This window comes from Scyliorhinus canicula, chromosome 17, assembly GCF_902713615.1.
Source record: "Scyliorhinus canicula chromosome 17, sScyCan1.1, whole genome shotgun sequence".
In the NCBI taxonomy this organism is placed as follows: Eukaryota; Metazoa; Chordata; class Chondrichthyes; order Carcharhiniformes; family Scyliorhinidae; genus Scyliorhinus; species Scyliorhinus canicula.
Genome location: NC_052162.1, coordinates 4,886,970 through 4,909,090, shown reverse-complemented (window position 1 = coordinate 4,909,090; position 22,121 = coordinate 4,886,970). Strand labels below are relative to the sequence as shown.

The 22,121-nt window shown below is 50.0% G+C and overlaps 1 protein-coding gene across 3 annotated transcripts in view; it reads left to right on the top strand.

The window, feature by feature from the left end:
* The window catches only part of mcf2a (MCF.2 cell line derived transforming sequence a), a 212,208-nt gene that overhangs the window by 82,323 nt on the left and 107,764 nt on the right, over positions 1-22,121 (top strand). For all 3 annotated transcript variants that reach the window (XM_038775496.1, XM_038775498.1, XM_038775497.1), the window contains 4 exons: positions 4,226-4,345; positions 7,908-8,024; positions 12,417-12,566; positions 19,334-19,449. In XM_038775496.1, the coding sequence (XP_038631424.1) occupies positions 4,226-4,345; positions 7,908-8,024; positions 12,417-12,566; positions 19,334-19,449 (503 nt within the window). The remainder of the gene's footprint in view (positions 1-4,225; positions 4,346-7,907; positions 8,025-12,416; positions 12,567-19,333; positions 19,450-22,121) is intronic.

Sequence of the window (22,121 nt, the reverse complement as noted above, 5' to 3'; positions counted from 1 at the left end):
GGAAGGATGTTCTTGCTATAGAGAGAGTACAGAGAAGGTTTACCAGACTGATTCCTGGGATGGCGAAACTGACGTGTGAGGAGAGATTGAGTCCATTCGGATTATATTTTTGGAGTTGAGAAGAACGAGGGGGGATTTCAAAGAAACCTATAAAATTCTAACAGGACTGGACAGGGTAGATGCAGGGAGGATGTGCCCGATGGTGGGTGGGTCCAGGACCAGGGGTCACAGTCTGAGGATATCAGGTAAATTGCTTCGGACTGAGATGAGGATAAATTTGTTCACGCAGAGAGTGGCGAGCCTCTGGGATTCGCTCCCACAAATAAATTGGTAAATAGCAAGGAGGGGCAGCACGGTAGCACAGTGGTTAGCACAGTTGCTCCGCAGCTCCAGGGTCCCAGGTTCGATTCCCGGCTTGGGTCACTGTCTGTGAGGAGTCTGCACGTTCTCCCCGTGCAGGACGTGCTGTTTAGGTGAATTGGACATTCTGAATTCCCCTTCAGTGTACCCGAGCAGGCACTGGGGTGTGGCGACTAGGGGCTTTTCACAGTAACTTCATTGCAGTGTTAATGTAAGCCTACTTGGGACACTAATAAAGATTATTGTTATATACAGGAGCATCATAGAAATTCACTTGCACTAAAATGAAACTAAAATCACCTAATTAGCTTCTCTGCTTGAATGAATCTTTGTGCATTCTGATCAATAGGGCAGAACGATTACATCCCTGTATAATTAATCAGTAACGAATAAAGCCTTCCTGAGTGTTGCTGTTCGAGAAGATTGTTCAGTAAATCATCCTGGTGTCCCAAGCCCCTGTTTCATGGATGGCTACAATGTGTCAGTGCTTACACTGGGACGCCAGTGATGACTCGTGTTCAGGCCATTCTGCACATAAACTTCATTTTTTTTCCAGGTTTCTTCTCGAACGCTCCAGCTGTTACCTGGTGACTCACTCCAGAGCTGCCTGGTAAATTGGTGTACAGACTGGGGCCCCGGGATTTTAGACAGACAATGGAAATCTGTGGGGTCATCATATTTCTGTTGACTAATGAATAAATCTATCGGTGTTTCTCTCCATATTCGGTCAAACATGGTTTCTATCGCATTGGGTGTCGATCGTGGCTCAGTTGGTAGCGCTCACTGCCCCCTGGGCTGCGGGTTCACAGTCGCACTGCAGAAACCAAAGAAGCAGGAGCAGGACCAGACCAGGACCATTGATGCAGCAATGAGGGAGTGTGGCACCGTGGGACCCGCCACTTTTTAGTTGAGATTTTAAACCGAGCACTTTTTGTCCTTCGCTGAATGGACTGGGTGTAAAACAAAGGTCTGCTCACTGTGCATAGATCAGGGGACGTTCCCCCCAGTATTCTGGACTAATACTTGTCGCTTGACCCACATTACAATGTTGCAGACTGTCTGAGTTTGCTCTTCTCAAACTGCTTCCCATGTTTTTTTAAAATAAATTTAGTGTACTCAATTCATTTTTCCAATTAAGGGGCAATTTAGCGTGGCCAATCCACCTACCCTGCACATCTTTGGGTTGTGGGGGCGAAACCCACGCAGACACGGGGAGAATGTGCAAACTCCACACGGACAGTGGCCCGGAGCCGGGATCGAACCCGGGTCCTCGGCGCCGTGAGGCAGCAGAGCTAACCACTGTGCCACCATGCTGCCCTAAGCTGTTTCCCACGTGAGGCACTCTCAATTACGACGTGAGAGCGAGGTCGGTAACCAAAGGCTTTAATATACAGAGAACAGGACAGCATTCGAGAGAAGTGTGCTCGCCACATGGAGCCTTATCCTATATACTGTTTCCTGGGGGCGTAGCCAGAGGCGGAGTCCCCCAGGGTTCCAAGCCTCTTAAAGGGGCAAGGTATTAAAGGTCAGTTTATGGCAATTATTAATACCGTTCATCACACCATGTTACTTACATTACAACAGCGAACACACTTCAGAAGTACTTCATCGAGTGTGAAGTGCTGTGATAATGAGATTCATTATAAAGCTTCCACCAAAATCGCTGGCTTGCCTCCTTCCCCACCCCCACCCAGCCTCCTTCTCCTGTGCCTTTGCAGCGATGGGTCCATGACTTACTCACTGGATGGGGCCAGACCTTCAGGAAGCAGGGGATCAGGGATTGGGCTCGAACATTGCTGCCCCTGTGATCCTCTGGTCAGAGCTCCCAGTTCCTCTGTTATCAGACTGAACCTTTGAAGGGAGATTGGCAGAAATGTGGATAAATATCTGCGGAGTGAGGGGGGGGGGGGGTTCTGCTGGAAATGGAAAATTTGTAAGGCAATTTCACCCCAACACGTCCAGTTTAGATCTGAAAGAGTATGAGCAGCTTTCTTAATCAATTCTGTTAAGATGCATGTTTAGTTTATCATTGCTTGCGATTGGAAAACCGTGCCACCTCAGCATGGTGATGTGTTCAATGTGATTACCCCTCCTCCTGCTGCGTGGTTGAAATTGAGGCAATGGAAATTGGTACCACAGACTGTACAGAAAGGGCCACTTCAGTGAGAGGGCAGTGGGGTGCAGAACCTCAGTCAGGCTGGAGGTGATTCAGGGATCATGGCTTCCTTGGCTGGGCGTGTGAGCTGGTAACGGCGCAGTGAGGACAGGGGGCAGCAGTGACTGTGTGAAAAACAGCACTAACAGAGATTTAAGGATTGAGAAAGAAGCAGAGGAATGATGGAGAAGGAAATTAAAGTTTGAATTAAAGTCAAAACAGATTCAGAAAGAGCAAGAAAGAGAGGGAAAGAAATATTCAATTGAGAAAAATAAAAACACAAACATTTTTTTCCCAACTGATTTAAAATTCAATACAAAAAATCTGGAGGAACAATTTACCGGCTGTACAAATGAGACTTCAGTGTTTGAATTGTTTCAATTCTGGGCCTCGGAATTTGAGTTCCATGACCAGGCCATACATCTCATCACTAAGGGCCCTTACTACATAAAATGCCAGCTCTAAACACCTCAACTTGGGCGGCATGGTAGCATAGTGGTTAGCACTGCTGTTTCAGAGCGCCAGGGTCTCGGGTGCGATTCCTGGCTTGGGTTGCTGTGCGTGTGGAGTCTGCACGTTCTCCCCGTGTCAACGTGGGTTTCCTCCGGGTGCTCCGGTTTCGTCCCACAGTCCCGAAAGACGTGCTGCTAGGTAATTTAGACATTCTGAATTCTCCCTCTGTGTACCCGAACAGGCGCCGGAGTGTGGCGACTAGGGGCTTTTCACAGTAACTTCACTGCAGGGTTAATATAAGCCTACTTGTGTCAATAAAGATTATAATTAATTAATTAGTTTAATTCATATTTTATGACACAACTTCATTGGTTACTTGAAGCTGACGGGGTGACTGAGGGTCAGCTGCTGTTTTTGTGAAGATAGCAGTGAAGTGGTCATCCATCAACATGTGGTAATTCAGAATCCGTCTGTATTTGTCCCTCACCACAAGTTGCTGCATTATTTACACATCAATAATCTATTTACACAGATAAATCGCACTGTCTTTGGTGCAACAAGTTGCTGGATTGATTGCGGCACCAAAAACACTTGGAAATCACGGCACTGTCAGGGCAAAGGAGGCTGCTTATGGACGCTACGTCCACCACCTTAAACATTCACCCCCTCCACCACCAATGCACAGTAGCATCCGTGTGTACCATCTACAAGATGCATTGCAGGAACTCACCAAGGCTCCTTTGGTAGCACCTTCTAAATCCATGACCTCTGCCACCTTGATAAAGACAGCAGACACACGGGAACACCACCATTGCCTGAAAGTTCTCCTCACTGACCATCCTGACTTGGAAATATATCTCCGTCCTTCATCATCACTGGGTCAAAATTCTGGCACTCCCTCCCTTAACAGCACAGTGGATGTACCTACACCGGATGGACTCCAACGGTTCAAGAAGGCTGCTCACCACCACCTTCTCAAGGGCAGTTGGTGATGGGCAATAAATGAAGCCCTAGCTAGTGACGCCCCCATCGTGTGCACAAATGGAAAGGGTTTTTTGACTCCTGTAGTTATAATGTGAGTGCAGGCAGACATGTGAGTCCTGGGTGGGATTATCTGCTGTGGAATCCACTTGCCATTCAACCTGCCATCCATCATATCTGCCGCATCGCACCCGCACTCCCCCAGGTGTTTACTCTGAATTGTTAGATACGCAAAGCTGTGCAAGAAATGAACATTTTACAATTTGTTCTCCTTAGGCCACGTGTCCAGAAAACCTGCAGCTGGTCCTGGTCCTGCGACCAACAGGATTCTTCCAACGTGCCATATCCGACATTAGCTTCCGATTCAATCAGGATGACTTTATCCTCAAACTACCGGTAAGTGTCTTTCCTCCGCATCCCGGTGGATATTCTCCCCTTAGTCACTCTCTGTATCAACCTCAATGTCTCTCCCTCTCTTTCTCTCTATCTCGCTCTCTTTCACTCTCTCTCTCCTCTTTCTCTCTCTCTCTCTCTCTGTCTCTCACTCTGCCTCTCTCTCTCTCTCTCTGTCTCTCTCTCTCTCTCTCTCAATCTCTCTGTCTCTCTCTCTCTCCCTCACACTCCTCTTTCTCTCTCTCTCTCTGTCTCTCTCTATCTCTCTCTCTCCTCTCTCTCTCTCCTCTTTCTCTCTCTCTGTCTCTCTCTATCTCTCTCTCTCTCTCCTCTTTCTCTCTCTCTCTCTGTCTCTCTCTCTCTATCTCTCTTTCTCTCTCTCCTCTTTCTCGCTCTCTCTCTCTGTCTCTCTCCCTCAATCTCTCTGTCTCTCACTCTGCCTCGCTCTCTCTCTCACACTCCTCTTTCTCTCTCTCTCTCTCTCTCTGTCTCTCTCTCTCTCTCTCAATCTCTCTCTCTCTCACTCTCTGCGTCTCTCTCTCTCTCTCTCTCACACTCCTCTCTCTCTCTCTCTCTCTCAATCTCTATCACTCTCTCTCACTTTCCTCTCTCACGCTCCTTATCTCTCTCTCTCAATTTCTCTCTCTCTCAATCTCTCTAACTCTCCTCTCTCACGCTCCTTATCTCACTCTCTCTCTCTCTCTCTCAAATTCTCTCTCTCTCTCTCACTCCTTATCTCTCTCACTCTCCTCCTCTCTCTCTCTGTCTTTTCTCCATTGTCTCATTTTGTGCCTGTGACTCCCTCCCTCTCTCTCTGTGACTTTACCACTCTTTCTGCCTCTCGCACTCACTGGCTGGGGTTTAGCTCAGTTGGCTGGACAGCTGGTTTGAGATGGTGAACAAGGCCAGCAGCGTGGGTTCAATTCCCGTACCGGCTGAGGTTATTCATGAAGGCCCCGCATTCTCAACCTTGCCCCTCACCTGAGGTGTGGTGACCCCAGGGAAAGGCAGGTCACCTGGGACTGTGGCAACTTTAATAGTGAGGAAGGTATAGACGGGTTGATCGACTGGGCACATCAGTGGCAGATAGAATTTAACCCTAAAAAGTGTGAGGTGATGCATCCTCTTCATCCACCTGAGGAAGGAGCAGTGCTCCGAAAGCTAGTGAGTGAAACAAACATGTTGGACTTTAACCTGGTGATGTCAGACTTCTTACTGTAATAGACTGTAAGAGCAGGGAGGTTATGCTGGAGCTGGACAGGACTTAGTTACGGCTGCAGCTGGAGTGTTGTGTTCAGTTCTGGTCACCTGGGAGGATGTGATTGTCCTCGAGAGGGTGCAGAGGAGATTCACCAGGATGTTGCCTGTTGCCTGTTCACAGAACAATACAGCGCAGAAAAAGCCCTTCGGCCCATTGAGTCTGCACCACCGCATAAAAGGACGTGACCTGCCCACTGAATCCCATTTGCCAGCACTTGGCCTTGAATGATATGGCGTGCCAAGTACTCATCCAGGCACTTTTATTTTGTAAATTTAGAGTACCCAATTCATTATTTCTCAATTAAGGGGCAATTTAGCATGGCCAATCCACCTACCTGCACATCTTTGGGTTGTGGGGGCGAAACCCACACAAACACGGGGAGAATGTGCAAACTCCACACGGACAGTGATCCATAGCCGGGATCGAACCTGGGACCTCGGCGCCATGAGGCAGCAGTGCTATCCACTGCGCCACCTTGCTTCCCCGGTACTTTTTAAAGGATGTGAGGCATCCCACCTCTACTACCCTCCCAGGAAAAGCGTTGCAGACCGTCACCACCCTCTGGGTAAAAGGGTTTTCCTCAAATCCCCCCTAAACCTCCCGCCCCTCACCTTGAACTTGTGTCACCTTGTGATTGTTCCTTCAACTAAGGGGAACAGCCGCTCCCTATCCACCCTGTCCATGCCCCTCATAATCTTGTCCACCTCGATCAGGCCGCCCCCTCAGTCTTCTCTGTTCCAGCGAAAACAACCCCAGCCTATCCAACCATAATTTGAAATGTTCCATCTCGGGCAACATCCTGGTGAATTGCCTCCGCACCCCCTCCAGTGAAATCACATCCTTCCTCTAATGTGGCGACCAGAATTGCTCACAGTACTCCAGCTGTGGGCTCACCAATGTTCTAAACAACTCCAACATGACCTCCCTGCTTTCGGAGAGACTGAATAGGGTCGGGTTGTTTCCTTCGGTGCAGTGAAGGCTGAGAGGGAACCTGTTTGAGGTGTATACGATTACGAGGGGCATGGACAGGGGGGACAGGAAGCTGCTGTTCCCCTTAGTTCAAGGGTCATTAATATGGGGGGATAATTTTAAGGTGAGGGGCTGGAGGTTTAGAAGTTCTTTCACCCAGAGGGTGGTGTTCAGACTTGATGGGCGGAGGGCCCCTTATGTGGCTCTATGGCCGCGATTCTCCGGCCACGTAGCGCTTAAGGGAGAGCGCAGTATGGCCAGAGAATACTGGGAGAGGCCTGCAGCGAACTTCCCGACCAGCTCCGCGCCTCGCGAGATTCTCCGGGGTCCCGCCAGACGTTGGAGTCGGTATCCGGGGTCCCGCCAGACGTTGGAGTCGGTATCCGGGGTCCCACCAGAAGTCGGAGTCTGTACCCCGCCCCAAATGGGCGGGACCAAATGAGGCTCGCGGAAGCAGGTCGTAAACCTACTTAAGATCTACCTGCCCGGGATCCACCGGCCTTCCTCGATTCTCCGGCCTCCCCAGGGAGGCTGCAGCCAGGCGCCGATCAGCGCTGGGTCCACACAAACCTGATTCCTGTGGTGCCTTCTTCATTTGAAATGTAATCACAGTTATAACGTGGCTGCATTATTGCCGCGTTGGACTGCCTTTAGCGTCAATGCATTTCGCACCCAACACAATGACTGCATGTCACCTGTTACCTCATCAGATGCAAAGCACTTTGGGAAGGTCCCGTTGTCGTGGACAACAGGAATGGGATGCACAAGTTAAAAGCAAATTACTGCGGATGCTGGAATCTCAAACCAAAGAGAAAATGCTGGACAATCTCAGCAGATCTGGCATCATCTGTAGGGAGAGAAAAGAGCCAACGTTTCGAGTCCAGATGATCTTGGTCAAAGCTAAAAGACATCGAAAGTGGGCGATATTTATACTGTGGGTGAGGGAATGAAAGATGAGTCACAGCCACAGAAACCAAGGGAACAGAGTGCTAATGGCCACAGAAACCAAGGGAACAGAGTGCTAATAACCACAGAAACCAAGGGAACAGAGTGCTAATGGCCACAGAAACCAAGGGAACAGAGTGCGAATGGCAATGACTCACCTTTCATTCCCTCACCCACAGTTTCGATACCTTTTAGCTTTGACAATGCCTCATCTGGACTCAAAACGTCAGCTCTTTTCTCTCCCTACAGATGCTGCCAGACCAGCTGAGATTTTCCAGCATTTTCTCTTTTGGTTTGAGAGGCACAGCTTATCTTCATTCTGTCTACCCTGTTGAAGGTGAAAGCTCCTTTCTGAAATGTGTGGGATGACTCACTCTGCTCTTCCCTCAGGTTGTTATGCTGAATTCAGTCACAGAGTTGTTGAAGTATATCGATGAAACCCACCTGACTCACGAGTTTGGCGGCACCCTTGACTACTGTCACAATGAATGGATCCTATTCCGCACTGTAAGTATGACACGTTGCGGGTGACACAAGATTGAGGCAGTAACTCCAGCAAAGATCTGCCTCAGCACTCGCTGAGTCAGTATTTAATTGGGTAAATGTAGAGAACTGGGATCCACAAATACGAAGGGTGGGTTTCTCTGGCCGCCCCAGCTGCGTGTATCCTGGCGATGGGATGTGGCGCACTGTTCACAGGCGATGGGATTCTCTATTCCCGCAATTTACAGTGCAGAAGGAGGCCATTCGGCCCATCGAGTCTGAACTGGCCCTTGGAAAGAGTACCCTACCTAAGCCCATATCTCCACCCTATCCCCACGCCTCCACCCTATCCCCGTAACCCCATCAAACCTATTTTGGACACGAAGGGCAATTTATCACGGCCAATCCACCTAACCTGCCCATCTATGGACTGTGGGAGGAAACCGGAGCACCCGGAGGAAACCCACGCAGACTCGGGGAGAACGTGCTAGACTCCGCACAGACAGTGACCCAAGTCGGTAGCGAACCTGGGACCCTGGAGCTGAAAATAAATTAAATGAAAATCGTTTATTGTCACAAGTGGGCTTCAAATGAAGTTACTGTGAAAAGCCCCTCGTCGCCACATTCCGGCCCCTGTTCGGGAGGCTGGTACGGCTGTGAAGCAACTGTGCAAACCACTGTGCTACCGTGCTGCCCAAGATAGTTCGGCCAAGGTAGTTACAAAAGTTTTATCCAGGAGGTGGTGAGAAGGTCGATCTTGCTACCACAGGGAGCAATTGAAATGAAAAGCACAGCCATATTTGATGGAAAGGTCGACATTTAGATGAGGGAGACGGGATAGAATCATAGAATGGTTACATGTGACAAGGAGGCCATGCGGCCCATCACATCTGTGTGGGCTATTTGCAAAAACAATTAATCCGTTCCCCCCCCCCCCAATCCTTGCCCTGTTGCCCTGCAGTTATTTTCCCTTCAGTAATCAGAAGTGTGGGTCAATGGGGTCAGACGAAGGCGAAGAGGGGTCTGAGGAGGCTCATCTGCAGCATTAATGCCAGTATCGACCAATTGGGCCTAGTGTTTGGATGCTGTGAAATTCTGTCCAAATCCGTGTGACATTTACGAACCTTGAAACTAGCTGCTTGGAATTAATTCAGGCAATACAGACATCTGTGTTACTGGTTTTCGATTTAAGGGGAGTAAATAGTGTGATGGTTTCCGTGTTGGTTTGTGAAACTCAAGGTTCTTATTCTCTTGAATTATTTTATGCTTTTGTGCGCAGTAATTCTGAAGACTTGCGCCTGATATTATTTGTGTGGCAAAACCCTCTCTCTCGCTCTCAGCCTCCACCTTTTTACAAGTGGCCAAATCGATTTCAAACGAATGGATTAAGTCTGTAATCAGGAATTTAAACTGGCCTGCGGGTAGAAATGTTTCGATGTCACCTACACTGACGCCCAGGTTTACAAAGTCAATTTTGTGAAATCCTGACCCAAGTTTGAAACCTCGCCCGATGGGATTGAATTCCCAGGATTTGTGTGTGGTCCCAGTTGGTGAGGTTTCACCGGGAGGGAGTGTGATCTCAGATAATAAACCTTTGCGCATTGTCGTGCGATGTTGGGCATCCTTGGCCTGAAGCCCTTTGTGGCAGGCGATCTAAATAAATGACCCCAAACACAGCTTGCCTCTGCTCACTCCAAAGTAATGATTATACATTTATACGTCTTTGCAGCATGGCAATATAAATTACATTCTGTATGAATAAACCTCAGCTCTGCCAAAGCAGACAGATAAATGCAAAGTCTCGCTGACCCACATTGCTGCCATAGTGTTTGACATTATCTACATGTTTACCAGCACAGGACAATGGTGCATAATTAATCACAAAAGGCAATGAGCCAGCAAATTCCACTATTCCAATCTCCAAAACAAACCACAGCACGATTGCTGTGGCCTTATCAGTTTTATTACATGGTTTTATAAAAAACAGATCAGCATTTCTTTGTGTTTTCCTCAGTGTTCGCAAGCAGTGCTCACTAACAATGAAACCATTCGTGATATTCAGTCTCTAAACCTTGGCAATCCAATCCATCAAAGCTCACTTCCCTGCCCGCTTAAATGAATGAGGGTAGGCCTCTGTAAATGACTGGACTTTCTGTATCCCCGAGATTGCCGCATTGGGGATGAATCCTAGCTCAGGACGCCAGCAACTTGTGACTGTCGGATTAGGGTGGCCACTGGAAAAGGGACCCTCTGCAGCGTTGGGGTCAGCTTCTAGTCTTTTACTGAGCTCCCGACCACGTCACCCCCCCCCCCCCCCCCCCCCCCCCCCCCCCCCCCACCCCTGACCCACCCACAAATCCATCAGCACTGCCATATCCACAAATGCAGCTAATTACTGGAAAGACCAAAGCTATTGTCATCAGCAGCCAGCACAAAGCCTTCAAATTGAGCTGCCATTGAGTCAGTCGAGCTCCTCCCTGGTCACTGCCTCGGGGTGAACCATTCACATTCTCTCCGATTTGGAACCTCCTCTGTTAGTTTCCCATCAGCCCCTGTGCTGGAAAACCAAGGCGACCAGTCCCTCAATCATCAAATTATCTTCCTCACCCCGAAACCCTTCATTTAACGTTGTAACCCTCCCCTGCACCACTCTCCACTCCTCTGACCCTGGCCCCTCACACACTCCTCCTCCCTTTCTTACTGTGCTGACAGGCAGTTCTCAGCTACCTGGGTCCCAAGCTCCCCAATTCACCCTTTAAACCTCTTTGCCTCTTCAGACATTGACTAACCATTCCAGCAGGCCACCATTCACATGAACAGGCCAACCCTGTTGTTCCATATGTTAATTCCGAGAGATTAATGGGATTTCATGGTATCTATGGCATTTTGGACCAAACTGGTCTCAGTCAGAGTTCATGCCCCACACGAACATCCCCCAATCTAATGACTTCTTCCCACACTACTTCTGTATCCCTCAATTGCCTTTCCTTGATGCCTGCATCAAAGCTCCTGGTTTGGGTTTAGCTCAGTGGGCTAGACAGCTGGTTTGTGATGCAGAACAAGGCCAGCAGCGCGGGTTCAATTCCCATACCAGCTGAGAATTCTGAATTCTCCCTCTGTGTACCCGAACAGGCGCCGGAGTGTGGCGACTAGGGGATTTTGACAATAACTTCATTGCAGTGTTAAAGTATGCCTACTTTTGACAATATATAAAGATTATTTGTTAAGTGTACCAGTTCCCAATCTTTTTCTACCTTTCCATGATTTTCCTCTCCTAATTGCTGCTTCTTTAGGTGGTTGTGTATTATTCCTCTTTTATGAAATGCTAAAGAAGTAATGGGTGGGTTCTACAGACCTTGCTGTCTCACGTTGACAGCCCCAGATTAGGAAATAACAGCTCTCTCACACAAAACCAGAAAATGCTGGACAATCTCAGCAAGTCTGACAGCATCTGCGGACAGAGAGGGACCTTAAAAAGCACCCTACCTGAGCCCACTCCCTGACCCTATCCTCATAACTCCACCTAACCTGCGCATCTTTGGACTGTTGGAGGAAGCCGGAGCACCCAGAGGAAACCCACGCAGACACGGGGAGAACGTGCAAACTCCACACAGTCACCCGAGGCTGGAATCCAACCCTGGCCCTTGGCGCAGTGAGGCAGCAGTGCTAACCTCTGTGCCACCATGCGGCCCTTCTCCAATCTCTCCATTGGCTGACAATCCTCCAGAATTGTTCTGTGATCTCAAAAAAGCTAGAAACAATCTCCTGGTTACTGCTGTAAAAAAACTTAAGGAAAGAAAAGTCCTGGAGATATCAAAAACGTTTTACAAATACATGGCTGCTTTTGTGTGTTGGTTATAATGATGGGGAGAATTTCTTTTGTGGCTTGATGGAGGCAGGAAGTCATGTGATGAATCCTCCAGGAATCTATTCAACCAGAGTTGGGAACCAGACTGAACGACTTTAGTGAAATAGTGATAGAAAACCACGTGCAGGGGTACAGGGAAAAGACAGGGGAATGGCACAAAATTGAAATGCTCGTTTCAAGAGCTGACACAGACACGATGGGCCGAATGGTCTCCTTCTGCATCCTAACAATTCTGTCATTCTGAGATCGCAATCATTGTCTGAACAAATTGAAGACTTTGGTGAAACCTATTTAGTGTCACTTTTTTTTTTCTTATCCTTCTGTCTCTGCATCAGAGCCAAATCCTGTTCACAGCACGTGCTGCTTCGCTGAATAATTGGTACAGTCTGGAATGTGTTTTAAAGGTGTCTCCCCCCTCCCCTCCCGCCCCTCAACCAGCATCAGATATGGAAGAGTCCACCTTAGCTCTCAGCGGTTCCAATTTTCACTTGAAACCTGTGTCTAATGGTGCATTACCTTCACCCACGTATTATTGTTCTTGGATTCAGGCCATTGAGAGCTTTGCAGTAATGGTGAAGGAAATCGCTCAGATGCTGCAGGCGTTTGGAACTGACCTAGCTGAGGCTGAACTGCCCGATGATTTGCATTCTGTAGAGGACCTACTCATTGCAAGAACTGAAAAATACAACCAGTTGAAGGTAAGCTACAATGTTGGCCTATTGAAAGCACAGTGTCCATTCATTGTAGGATTGAAGGGAGGTTTGATCAGCGTGTGTGGGAGAAAGGTACAGAGGGATGTGCGGTGAAGAGAGGTGGAGGGAAGTCTTTGCAGAATGTGAACACTATGACAGAGTGACTAGATCACTTGATATAACTCTCTGTAAAGGGGGATATGCTGGTAAAGTTCCCTCAGCTGACAAGGCAAACTTGGCTCAGTTTGCGGCATCTTGCCTTTGATACAAAAGGTCCAGGACTCGTGTAAAAGAGGGCAAGACATGTGTTCCTACAACACCTTTTATGGCGTCAGGATGTTCCCAAAGTCAGTAAAGTACTTCTGAAACATTATAGGAAACATTTCAGCCACTTTGTGCACCGCAAGCACTCACAGCCAGCAGGGTAATCAGCACTGACAGCGAGCAGGGTGATCAGCGTTCACAGCGAGCAGGGTGATCAGCATTCACAGCCAGCAGGGTGATCAGCATTCACAGCCAGCAGGGTGATCAGCATTCACAGCCAGCAGGGTGGTCAGCACTCACAGCCAGCAGGATGATCAGAACTGACAGCCAGCAGGGTGATCAGCATTCACAGCGAGCAGGGTGATGAGCATTCACAGCGAGCAGGGTGATCAGCACTCACAGCCAGCAGGGTGATCAGCACTCACAGCGAGCAGGGTGATCAGCACTGACAGCCAGCAGGGTGATCAGCATTCACAGCCAGCAGGGTGATCAGCATTCACAGCCAGCAGGGTGATCAGCACTCACAGCGAGCAGTGTGATCAGCATTCACAGCCAGCAGGGTGATCAGCACTCACAGCCAGCAGGGTGATCAGCACTCACAGCGAGCAGGGCGATCAGCATTCACAGCCAGCAGGGTGATCAGCATTCACAGCCAGCAGGGTGATCAGCATTCACAGCCAGCAGGGTGATCAGCACTCACAGCCAGCAGGGTGATCAGCACTCACAGCCAGCAGGGTGATCAGCATTCACAGCCAGCAGGGTGATCAGCATTCACAGTGAGCAGGGTGATCAGCACTCACAGCGAGCAGGGTGATCAGCATTCACAGCCAGCAGGATGATCAGCATTCACAGCCAGCAGGGTGATCAGCACTCACAGCCAGCAGGGTGATCAGCACTCACAGCCAGCAGGGTGATCAGCACTCACAGCCAGCAGGGTGATCAGCACTCACAGCGAGCAGGGCGATCAGCACTCACAGCGAGCAGGGTGATCAGCACTCACAGCCAGCAGGGTGATCAGCATTCACAGCCAGCAGGGTGATCAGCACTCACAGCGAGCAGGGTGATCAGCACTCACAGCCAGAAGGGTGATCAGCATTCACAGCCAGCAGGGTGATCAGCACTCACAGCCAGCAGGGTGATCAGCATTCACAGCGAGCAGGGTGATCAGCACTCACAGCCAGCAGGGTGATCAGCATTCACAGCCAGCAGGGTGATCAGCACTCACAGCCAGCAGGGTGATCAGCATTCACAGCCAGCAGGGTGATCAGCACTCACAGCGAGCAGGGTGATCAGCATTCACAGCGAGCAGGGTGATCAGCACTCACAGCCAGCAGGGTGATCAGCATTCACAGCCAGCAGGGTGATCAGCATTCACAGCCAGCAGGGTGATCAGCACTCACAGCGAGCAGGGTGATCAGCATTCACAGCGAGCAGGGTGATCAGCACTCACAGCCAGCAGGGTGATCAGCATTCACAGCCAGCAGGGTGATCAGCACTCACAGCGAGCAGGGTGATCAGCACTCACAGCCAGCAGGGTGATCAGCACTCACAGCCAGCAGGGCGATCAGCATTCACAGCCAGCAGGGTGATCAGCATTCACAGCCAGCAGGGTGATCAGCACTCACAGCCAGCAGGGTGATCAGCACTCACAGCCAGCAGGGTGATCAGCACTCACAGCCAGCAGGGTGATCAGCACTCACAGCCAGCAGGGCGATCAGCATTCACAGCCAGCAGGGTGATCAGCACTCACAGCGAGCAGGGTGATCAGCATTCACAGCCAGCAGGGTGATCAGCATTCACAGCCAGCAGGGCGATCAGCACTCACCGCCAGCAGGGTGATCAGCACTCACAGCGAGCAGGGTGATTAGCACTCACAGCCAGCAGGGTGATCAGCATTCACAGCCAGCAGGGTGATCAGCACTCACAGCCAGCAGGGTGATCAGCATTCACAGCGAGCAGGGTGATCAGCATTCACAGCCAGCAGGGTGGTCAGCACTCACAGCGCGCAGGGCGATCAGCACTCACAGCCAGCAGGGCGATCAGCACTCACAGCCAGCAGGGTGATCAGCACTCACAGCCAGCAGGGTGATCAGCATTCACAGCCAGCAGGGTGATCAGCACTCACAGCCAGCAGGATGATCAGCATTCACAGCCAGCAGGGTGATCAGCACTCACAGCCAGCAGGATGATCAGCACTCACTGCCAGCAGGGTGATCAGCACTCACAGCGAGCAGGGTGATTAGCACTCACAGCCAGCAGGGTGATCAGCACTCACAGCGAGCAGGGTGATCAGCATTCACAGCCAGCAGGGTGATCAGCACTCACAGCCAGCAGGGTGATCAGCACTCACAGCCAGCAGGGTGATCAGCACTCACAGCCAGCAGGGTGATCAGCATTCACAGCGAGCAGGGTGATCAGCATTCACAGCCAGCAGGGTGGTCAGCACTCACAGCGCGCAGGGCGATCAGCACTCACAGCCAGCAGGGCGATCAGCACTCACAGCCAGCAGGATGATCAGCACTCACAGCCAGCAGGATGATCAGCACTCACAGCCAGCAGGATGGTCAGCACTCACAGCCAGCAGGGCGATCAGCACTCACAGCCAGCAGGGTGATCAGCATTCACAGCGAGCAGGGTGATCAGCACTCACAGCGAGCAGGGTGATCAGCACTCACAGCCAGCAGGATGATCAGCACTCACAGCCAGCAGGGTGATCAGCACTGACAGCCAGCAGGGTGGTCAGCACTCACAGCCAGCAGGGTGATCAGCACTGACAGCCAGCAGGGTGGTCATCACTCACAGCCAGCAGGGTGATCAGCATTCACAGCGCGCAGGGTGACCCTGTGACCAAAAGAGAAAATGCTGGAAAATCTCAGCAGGTCTGGCAGCTTCTGAAGGGAGAGAAAAGAGCTAACGTTTCGAGTCCAGATGACCCTTTGTCAAAGCTAAAAGTGGGAAATATTTATACTGTGGGGTGTGGGAATGAGAGTCATAGGCGCAGAAACCAAGGCAAAGTTCCCAGAGAGAATAAAAGGTGTGAAAGGCCAAATGGCAGAGAAACTAAAATCAGAGGGTAAGCTGTGACAGATGTAGGTGTGGGGGGAGGGGGAAAATGGGTGGGAGAGAGGTAAAATGAGAAAAAGGGAGGGATAAGATAAGGGGAAAGAGTGGGGGCAAAATATATATAAAGAAAGACAAGAAAGAAATAAAAGGTAAAAGGCAGTTAAAATAAAATGGGATGAAAACAAATGGGTCGAGGTGGGGTAGAGCTGATCATCTGAAGTTGTTGAATTCGATGTTCAGGCCGGAAGGCTGTAGCGTGCCTAACCGGAAGATGAGATGTTGTTCCTCCAGTTTGTGTTGAGCTTCACTGGAACATTGCATCAGGCCAAGGACAGACATGTGGGCATGGGAGCAGGGTCTTGTGTTAAAGCATCGGGAAGGTCCGGGTCCTGGATGCGCACAGATCGAAGATGCTCAGCAAAGCGATCACCCAGTCTGCGTTTGGTCTCTCCGATATAGAGGAGACCACATTAGGTGATCAGATGACCTGCACCTGACAGCGCCGCATCAAATAACTTCCTTTGGTGCTGGACGATTCCGTGACTCTCCATTTCATCTGCTATCCGTCCGGTGAGTGAATCCCAGGAACGACTTCAGTTTCTGTTTTCCTGACGTTTATGGAAACCTCTTGCTCAAATTATAGCAGAGAACTGGGGGATCCTCAGTGGGATTTTGTCCCCTGAATTAAAATCACAAATCCATTGTTTGTACAGACGCGGAGGGAGCGGCTGTTCATTTCCATAATTTCCTATTTTGCGGAAGTGCTGCACCCCCGGAGGTGCCATCTTTCCAATGGAATCTCAAAATGACAGCTCTTGTTGTGAAAGTAAAAGATTCCATGGCCAGTATTTTGAAGTTTTGAGAAAGGGCAATCATGTTTTATTGGTGTTCTTGGAAGGAGAAACTTACGCCTTAGATAAAGCGGAGCCTGGAGAAGGGCTGTACTGGGATTTCCAGAAGGCTTTTGAGAAGGTGCCGCATCAAAGGTTATTGTAGAAAATAAAAGCTCACGGTGTCAGGGGTAACAAGTTAGCCAGGGTACAAGTCTGGCTGACTGGCAGAAAACCAGAGGCCAGCAGAAAAGGGCCATTTTCTGATTGGCAGGGTGTGACGGCAGAGCGATGTCCTGCAGGGGTCTGAGCTGGGCCTCCACGTTTTACAATTTGTATCAATGACTGAGGTGAGGTAGCTAAATTTGCAGACGATTTGCAAAGTTAGGTTGCAAAGTATGTTGTGAAGTGGACGTAAGCGGGGTGCAGACGGATGTAGATCAGTTGAGTGAGCAGGCAAACATCTGGCAGAAGGTGGAGTGTAATGTGGGAATATGTTCACTTTGGCAGGAAGAATAAAAAAGCAGAGCATTACTTAAATGAAGAATGACTGCAGAATTCCGAGGTGTGGAGGGGTCACAAAACCTTTGTATGCAGGTACAAGTAATTAAGAAGGCCAATGGAATACTTTCTTCATGACGAGAGGAATTCAACGTTAAATATTTGAGCAATTGAACATCAACATCCTGGGGGTTACCATTGGCCAGAAACTGAACTGGGCCAGCTCTATAAATACTGTGGTTAAAAGAGCAGATCAGAGGCTGGGAACTCCGCAGCGGGTGACTCACCTCTTGACTTCCCAAAGCCTGTCCACCATCTCCAAGGCACAAATCAGGAGTGTAGTGGAATACTCTCTTGCCTGGATGAGTGCGGCTCCAACAACACTCAAGAAGCTCAACACCATCCAGGCCACTTGATTGCTAACCCCGTCCACAAACATTCAAACCCTCCTCCACCATCGAACACTGGCAGCTGTGTGTACCATCTACAAGATGCACTGCAGGAACTCACCAAGGTTCCTTAGGCTTCCAAACCCACAACTTCAGCCATCGAGAAGGACAAGGACAGCAGACATTTGGGAACCCCACCACCTGGAAGTTCCTCTCTAAGCCACTCACCACCCAGACTTGGAAATATATCACCATTGCTTCACTGTCGCTGGGGCAAAATCCTGGAACTCCCTCGCTAACAGCATTATGGGTGGACTTACACCACATGGACAGCAGCAGTTCAAGAAGACAGCAGCAGTTCAAGAAGACAGCTCGCCACCACCTTCTCATGGGAAACTAGGGATGGGCAATAAATACTGGCCTAACGAACAAAGCCAACATCCCTCGAATTAATAAAATAAATTGAAAAATAGAACCAAGAATATTAGATTTCAGTTGCACATAACATGGTTCAGACTACATCTCGAATACTGTGTGCAGTTTTGGTTTCCTTATTTGAGGAAGATGGAAATGTGTTGGGGGCAGTTCAGAGGAGATTTACTGGATTGAGCGGGTTGTCTTATGAAGAAAGGGTGGACAGACTGGGCTTGTTTCCACTGGAGGTTACATGAGAAAGAGGTGACTTGCTGGAAGGAAAATAGATCCTAAACGGTCTTGGCGAATTGGATGAAAATAACGTTTCCTCGTCTAGTGAGTCCAGAATTAGGGAGCACTGTTTTAAAATTGAAGTAAGAAGTCTTACAACACCAGGTTAAAGTCCAACAGGTTTGTTTCAAACACGAGCTTTCGGAGCGCAGCTCCTTCCTCAGGTGACTGGAGAGGTAGACTTCTTACTGTGCTCACCCCAGTCCAACGCCGGCATCTCCACATCATTAAAATTAAAGGCCATCCTTTTAGAGTAGTGATGAGCAGAAGCCATTTCCCCTCTCCGAGGATTATGGAACTTTGGAACTCTCAGCCTCCGAAGGTGGTTGAGGTGGGTGGATGGGGTGGGGGGGGAGGGGGGGGGGGGGGGGGGTCATTGAATATTTTTAAGGCTGAGGCAGATAGATTCTTGTCGGCAAGGTAATCAAAGGTTATCGGGTTTGATGGGAATGTGGAATTCGAAACGCAAACAAATCAGCCATGATTTTATTAAATGATAGAGCAAGCTCGAGGGGCTGAATGGCCCCTCGTATGTTCACATGAAGCAGAGCAGGGGAGTTCTTTCTGTTCTCCTGGACAATATTTATCGAATAAAAACAACTTATCTGATCATTATCACGTCACTGTGGCAGCTTTCTTGTGTGGCAGAATTGGCTGCCAGGCTTGTTTACACGCAGCAGTGACAACATTTCCAAAGTATGTCATTGTGTGCAAAGTGCACTGGGACATCCTGGGCTCATGAAAGACCCTAGAAAAATGCATGTTCTTTCGTTAAGATTCCTGGTACTGGTGCACCGTTAAATCTTACATCTTAAATCTGCCTCTTTGACCGAGCTTTTGATTATCTGTAATCTGCCTGTCTCGCTATGTGGCTAAGTGTCAAATATTATTTTGGTAATCACTTCTGCGAAGCACTCCTGGGACGTATTGTTAAAGGCACCACTTAAGTGCAGGTAGTTACTGTTGATTTGGAATGGTTGACCACCTTGTTGAATCGGCTGCTGTTTGTTCGCTTGCACAGAATGACGTTCAAAGGGTGATTAAGGAGGGTGACCTGCTTCTGACCAACCTCATGGTGCCTGACACTAATGCACAGTGTACAATGGAGAAGGATGGAGATCGAGCGACTGTGAAAAGGTGAGCGATGTCAAAGGAACCCTGGGTTTGATATTGTTCACTCTCTGGGTATCCACTCTGGAAAGCACACGGAGAGTTTTCAGGTTTTGTTAGGGGTTCACAGTGTAAGAATCCTTCCTGTTTATTTGGGCAGCAGGGTAGCATGGTGGTTAGCCTAAATGCTTCACAGCTCCAGGGTCCCAGGTTCGATTCCCAGCTGGGTCACTGTCTGTGTGGAGTCTGCACGTCCTCCCCCTGTGTGCGTGGGTTTCCTCTGGGTGCTCCGGTTTCCTCCCACAGTCCAAAGATGTGCGGGTTAGGTGGATTGGCCATGCTAAATTGCCCGTAGTGTCCTAATAAAAGTAAGGTTAAGGGGGGGGGTTGTTGGGTTACGGGTATAGGGTGGATACGTGGGTTTGAGTAGGGTGATCATGGCTCGGCACAACATTGAGGGCCGAAGGGCCTGTTCTGTGCTGTACTGTTCTATGTTCTATTTCCTTTGTTCCCATTTATTTTACCTGATTACTTTTGGTCCATGGATCCATAGTTGGAATGTGCCTTTAAGCAGAAGAGTGCTCTCTAGGACAGTGTGTTCCTAGGTTTTGTATTTTGGAGAGGAGATAGCAGACTCATCGGGGCTAAGTGAAGCTTCGGAAACAGTTTTGGAGGACGTCAGTTTGATTGGGTAACTGGCAACTGGCCAGGGCCAGTATTCTGCCTGACAACAGTCAGTGGTTGGTTCCTGCCAGGTGTTTCTTCGGAGTAAACTTGCCAGAAACCTCGAGACCCTCGAAGAAGAAGAGCTGAGTTTTCTCCTTCTCCCTGTTGTCTGCTGTCTCTGTGAGTCAACCAACTCAACCAAAGCCACGGCTATCAATATAAAATCTAATTTCACCTGTGTTGTGACTCTGGGGTCAGGGGGGGCGGGGCACGTATTTAAAAAATATATATTTTGATACCACCATTTTCCGTTTCATACATAATACGAAAACAACACATCCCACCCAAACAACACACCTGTCACGACCCCCCCCACTGACAAATTAACGTCCCTCAACCCCCCCCACTGACAAAACAACCCCCCTCAACTACCCCCCCACTGACAAAACAACCTCCCTCAACTCCCCCCACTGACAAAACAACCTCCCTCAGTGCCCACCCCACTGACAAAACAACCTCCCTCAACTCCCCCCCCACTGACAAAACAACCTCCCTCAGTGCCCCCCCCACTGACAAAACAACCTCCCTCAGTGCCCCCCACTGACAAAACAACCTCCTTCAGTGCTCCCCCCCCACTGACAAAACAACCTCCCTCAGTGCCCCCCACCCGCCTGTGTGTCATGAAGATGCCATTTGGGGGGCAAACCGGCGCCAGCTCCGATTTTGGCGTGGGAATCAATTCCCAATTTTGGCGTGGGAATCAATTCCCGATTTTGGCGTGGGAATCAATTTCCGATTTTGGCGTGGGAATCATTTCCCGATTTTGGCGTGGGAATCAATTCCCGATTTTGGCGTATTACAGATAATCCAGCCCATGATTCACGCAGATCGGAGCCAACTTTGATAAGGCCCTAATTTAAACAGTTGCTGAAATTGTCTCCATATCTTCAGGGTGGAAACAAGCAGCAGGACCGGGATTCGCCCCTCTGGGGATTAAGCCCCCACGCCGGCGGGAAAACCGGCGCCAACGACTCCGGCATCAACTGTCCCAGAAGAGGAATTCTCACCTTTCTAGGGGGCTTGGTGGTGCTGGAGGGGTTGGTGCCCCTCCATCCGGCGTGATCTCGCGCATGCGCGGAACGGCGGCCGTGATTCTGTACATGCGCAGATCGGCCGGCGTATTATTGCGCATGCGCGGAGGGGGGGGTTCTCTTCTCCGCGCCGGCCCCCGGGCAATAGGGTGGAGACGTACAGGGGCCCGGCATATAAGAATTAAGTCCCCCCACAGAACAAGCTCACCTGCAGATCGGTAGGCCCCAATCGTGGGCCAGGCCACCGTGACGCCCCCCCGCCCCCCGAGTACCGACCCCGCACACTCACCTGCCAGGTCCAGCCGTGCGTGAGGTGAGTAATTTACAGCGGCGAGACTGGCCAAAAATGGACGGCCGCTCGGCCTATTGGCGCCCGGAGAATCTGCGGGGGGGCCCGCTGTCAACGGCCCCCGACCGGAGTGGCAGGAAACCCGCTCCCGCCCGAAAAACGCGGCGGAGCATAGGGCAGCCGGCGTCGGAGCGGCGGGGCAGAATTCGCGCCTGCTCCCGGAGATTCTCCGACCCGGTGCAGTGTCGGAGAATCCCGGCCCAGATTTTCCCAATATTTCACCAGTGCGAACGGGAGTGAGGCTAGTGCCCTGAACCCCGACCCCTACATGATTTTGACTGCAGCCGTACACAAGTATCTTCTGGATCCCCAAACCACCCTGACATCTTCTCCGTATTTGCCACCCAGTAATAATAAATCAGACTTGGCAACGCCATGCCCCCTGACTGTCGGTCCCTCTGAAGGGCCATTCTTCGAATCCCTGCCACTTTGCCCGCCCAAATAAAGGACAAAATCAATTTCTCAACTCCCCAAAAAAGCATTTCGGAAGTAAAACCGGCAGACACTAGCAGAGGAACAGAAAGCTTGGTAAAATATTCCATCGTGACTGACTGAATCCTGCCAGCCGAGGACAGATGGCAAGGGGGGCTGGA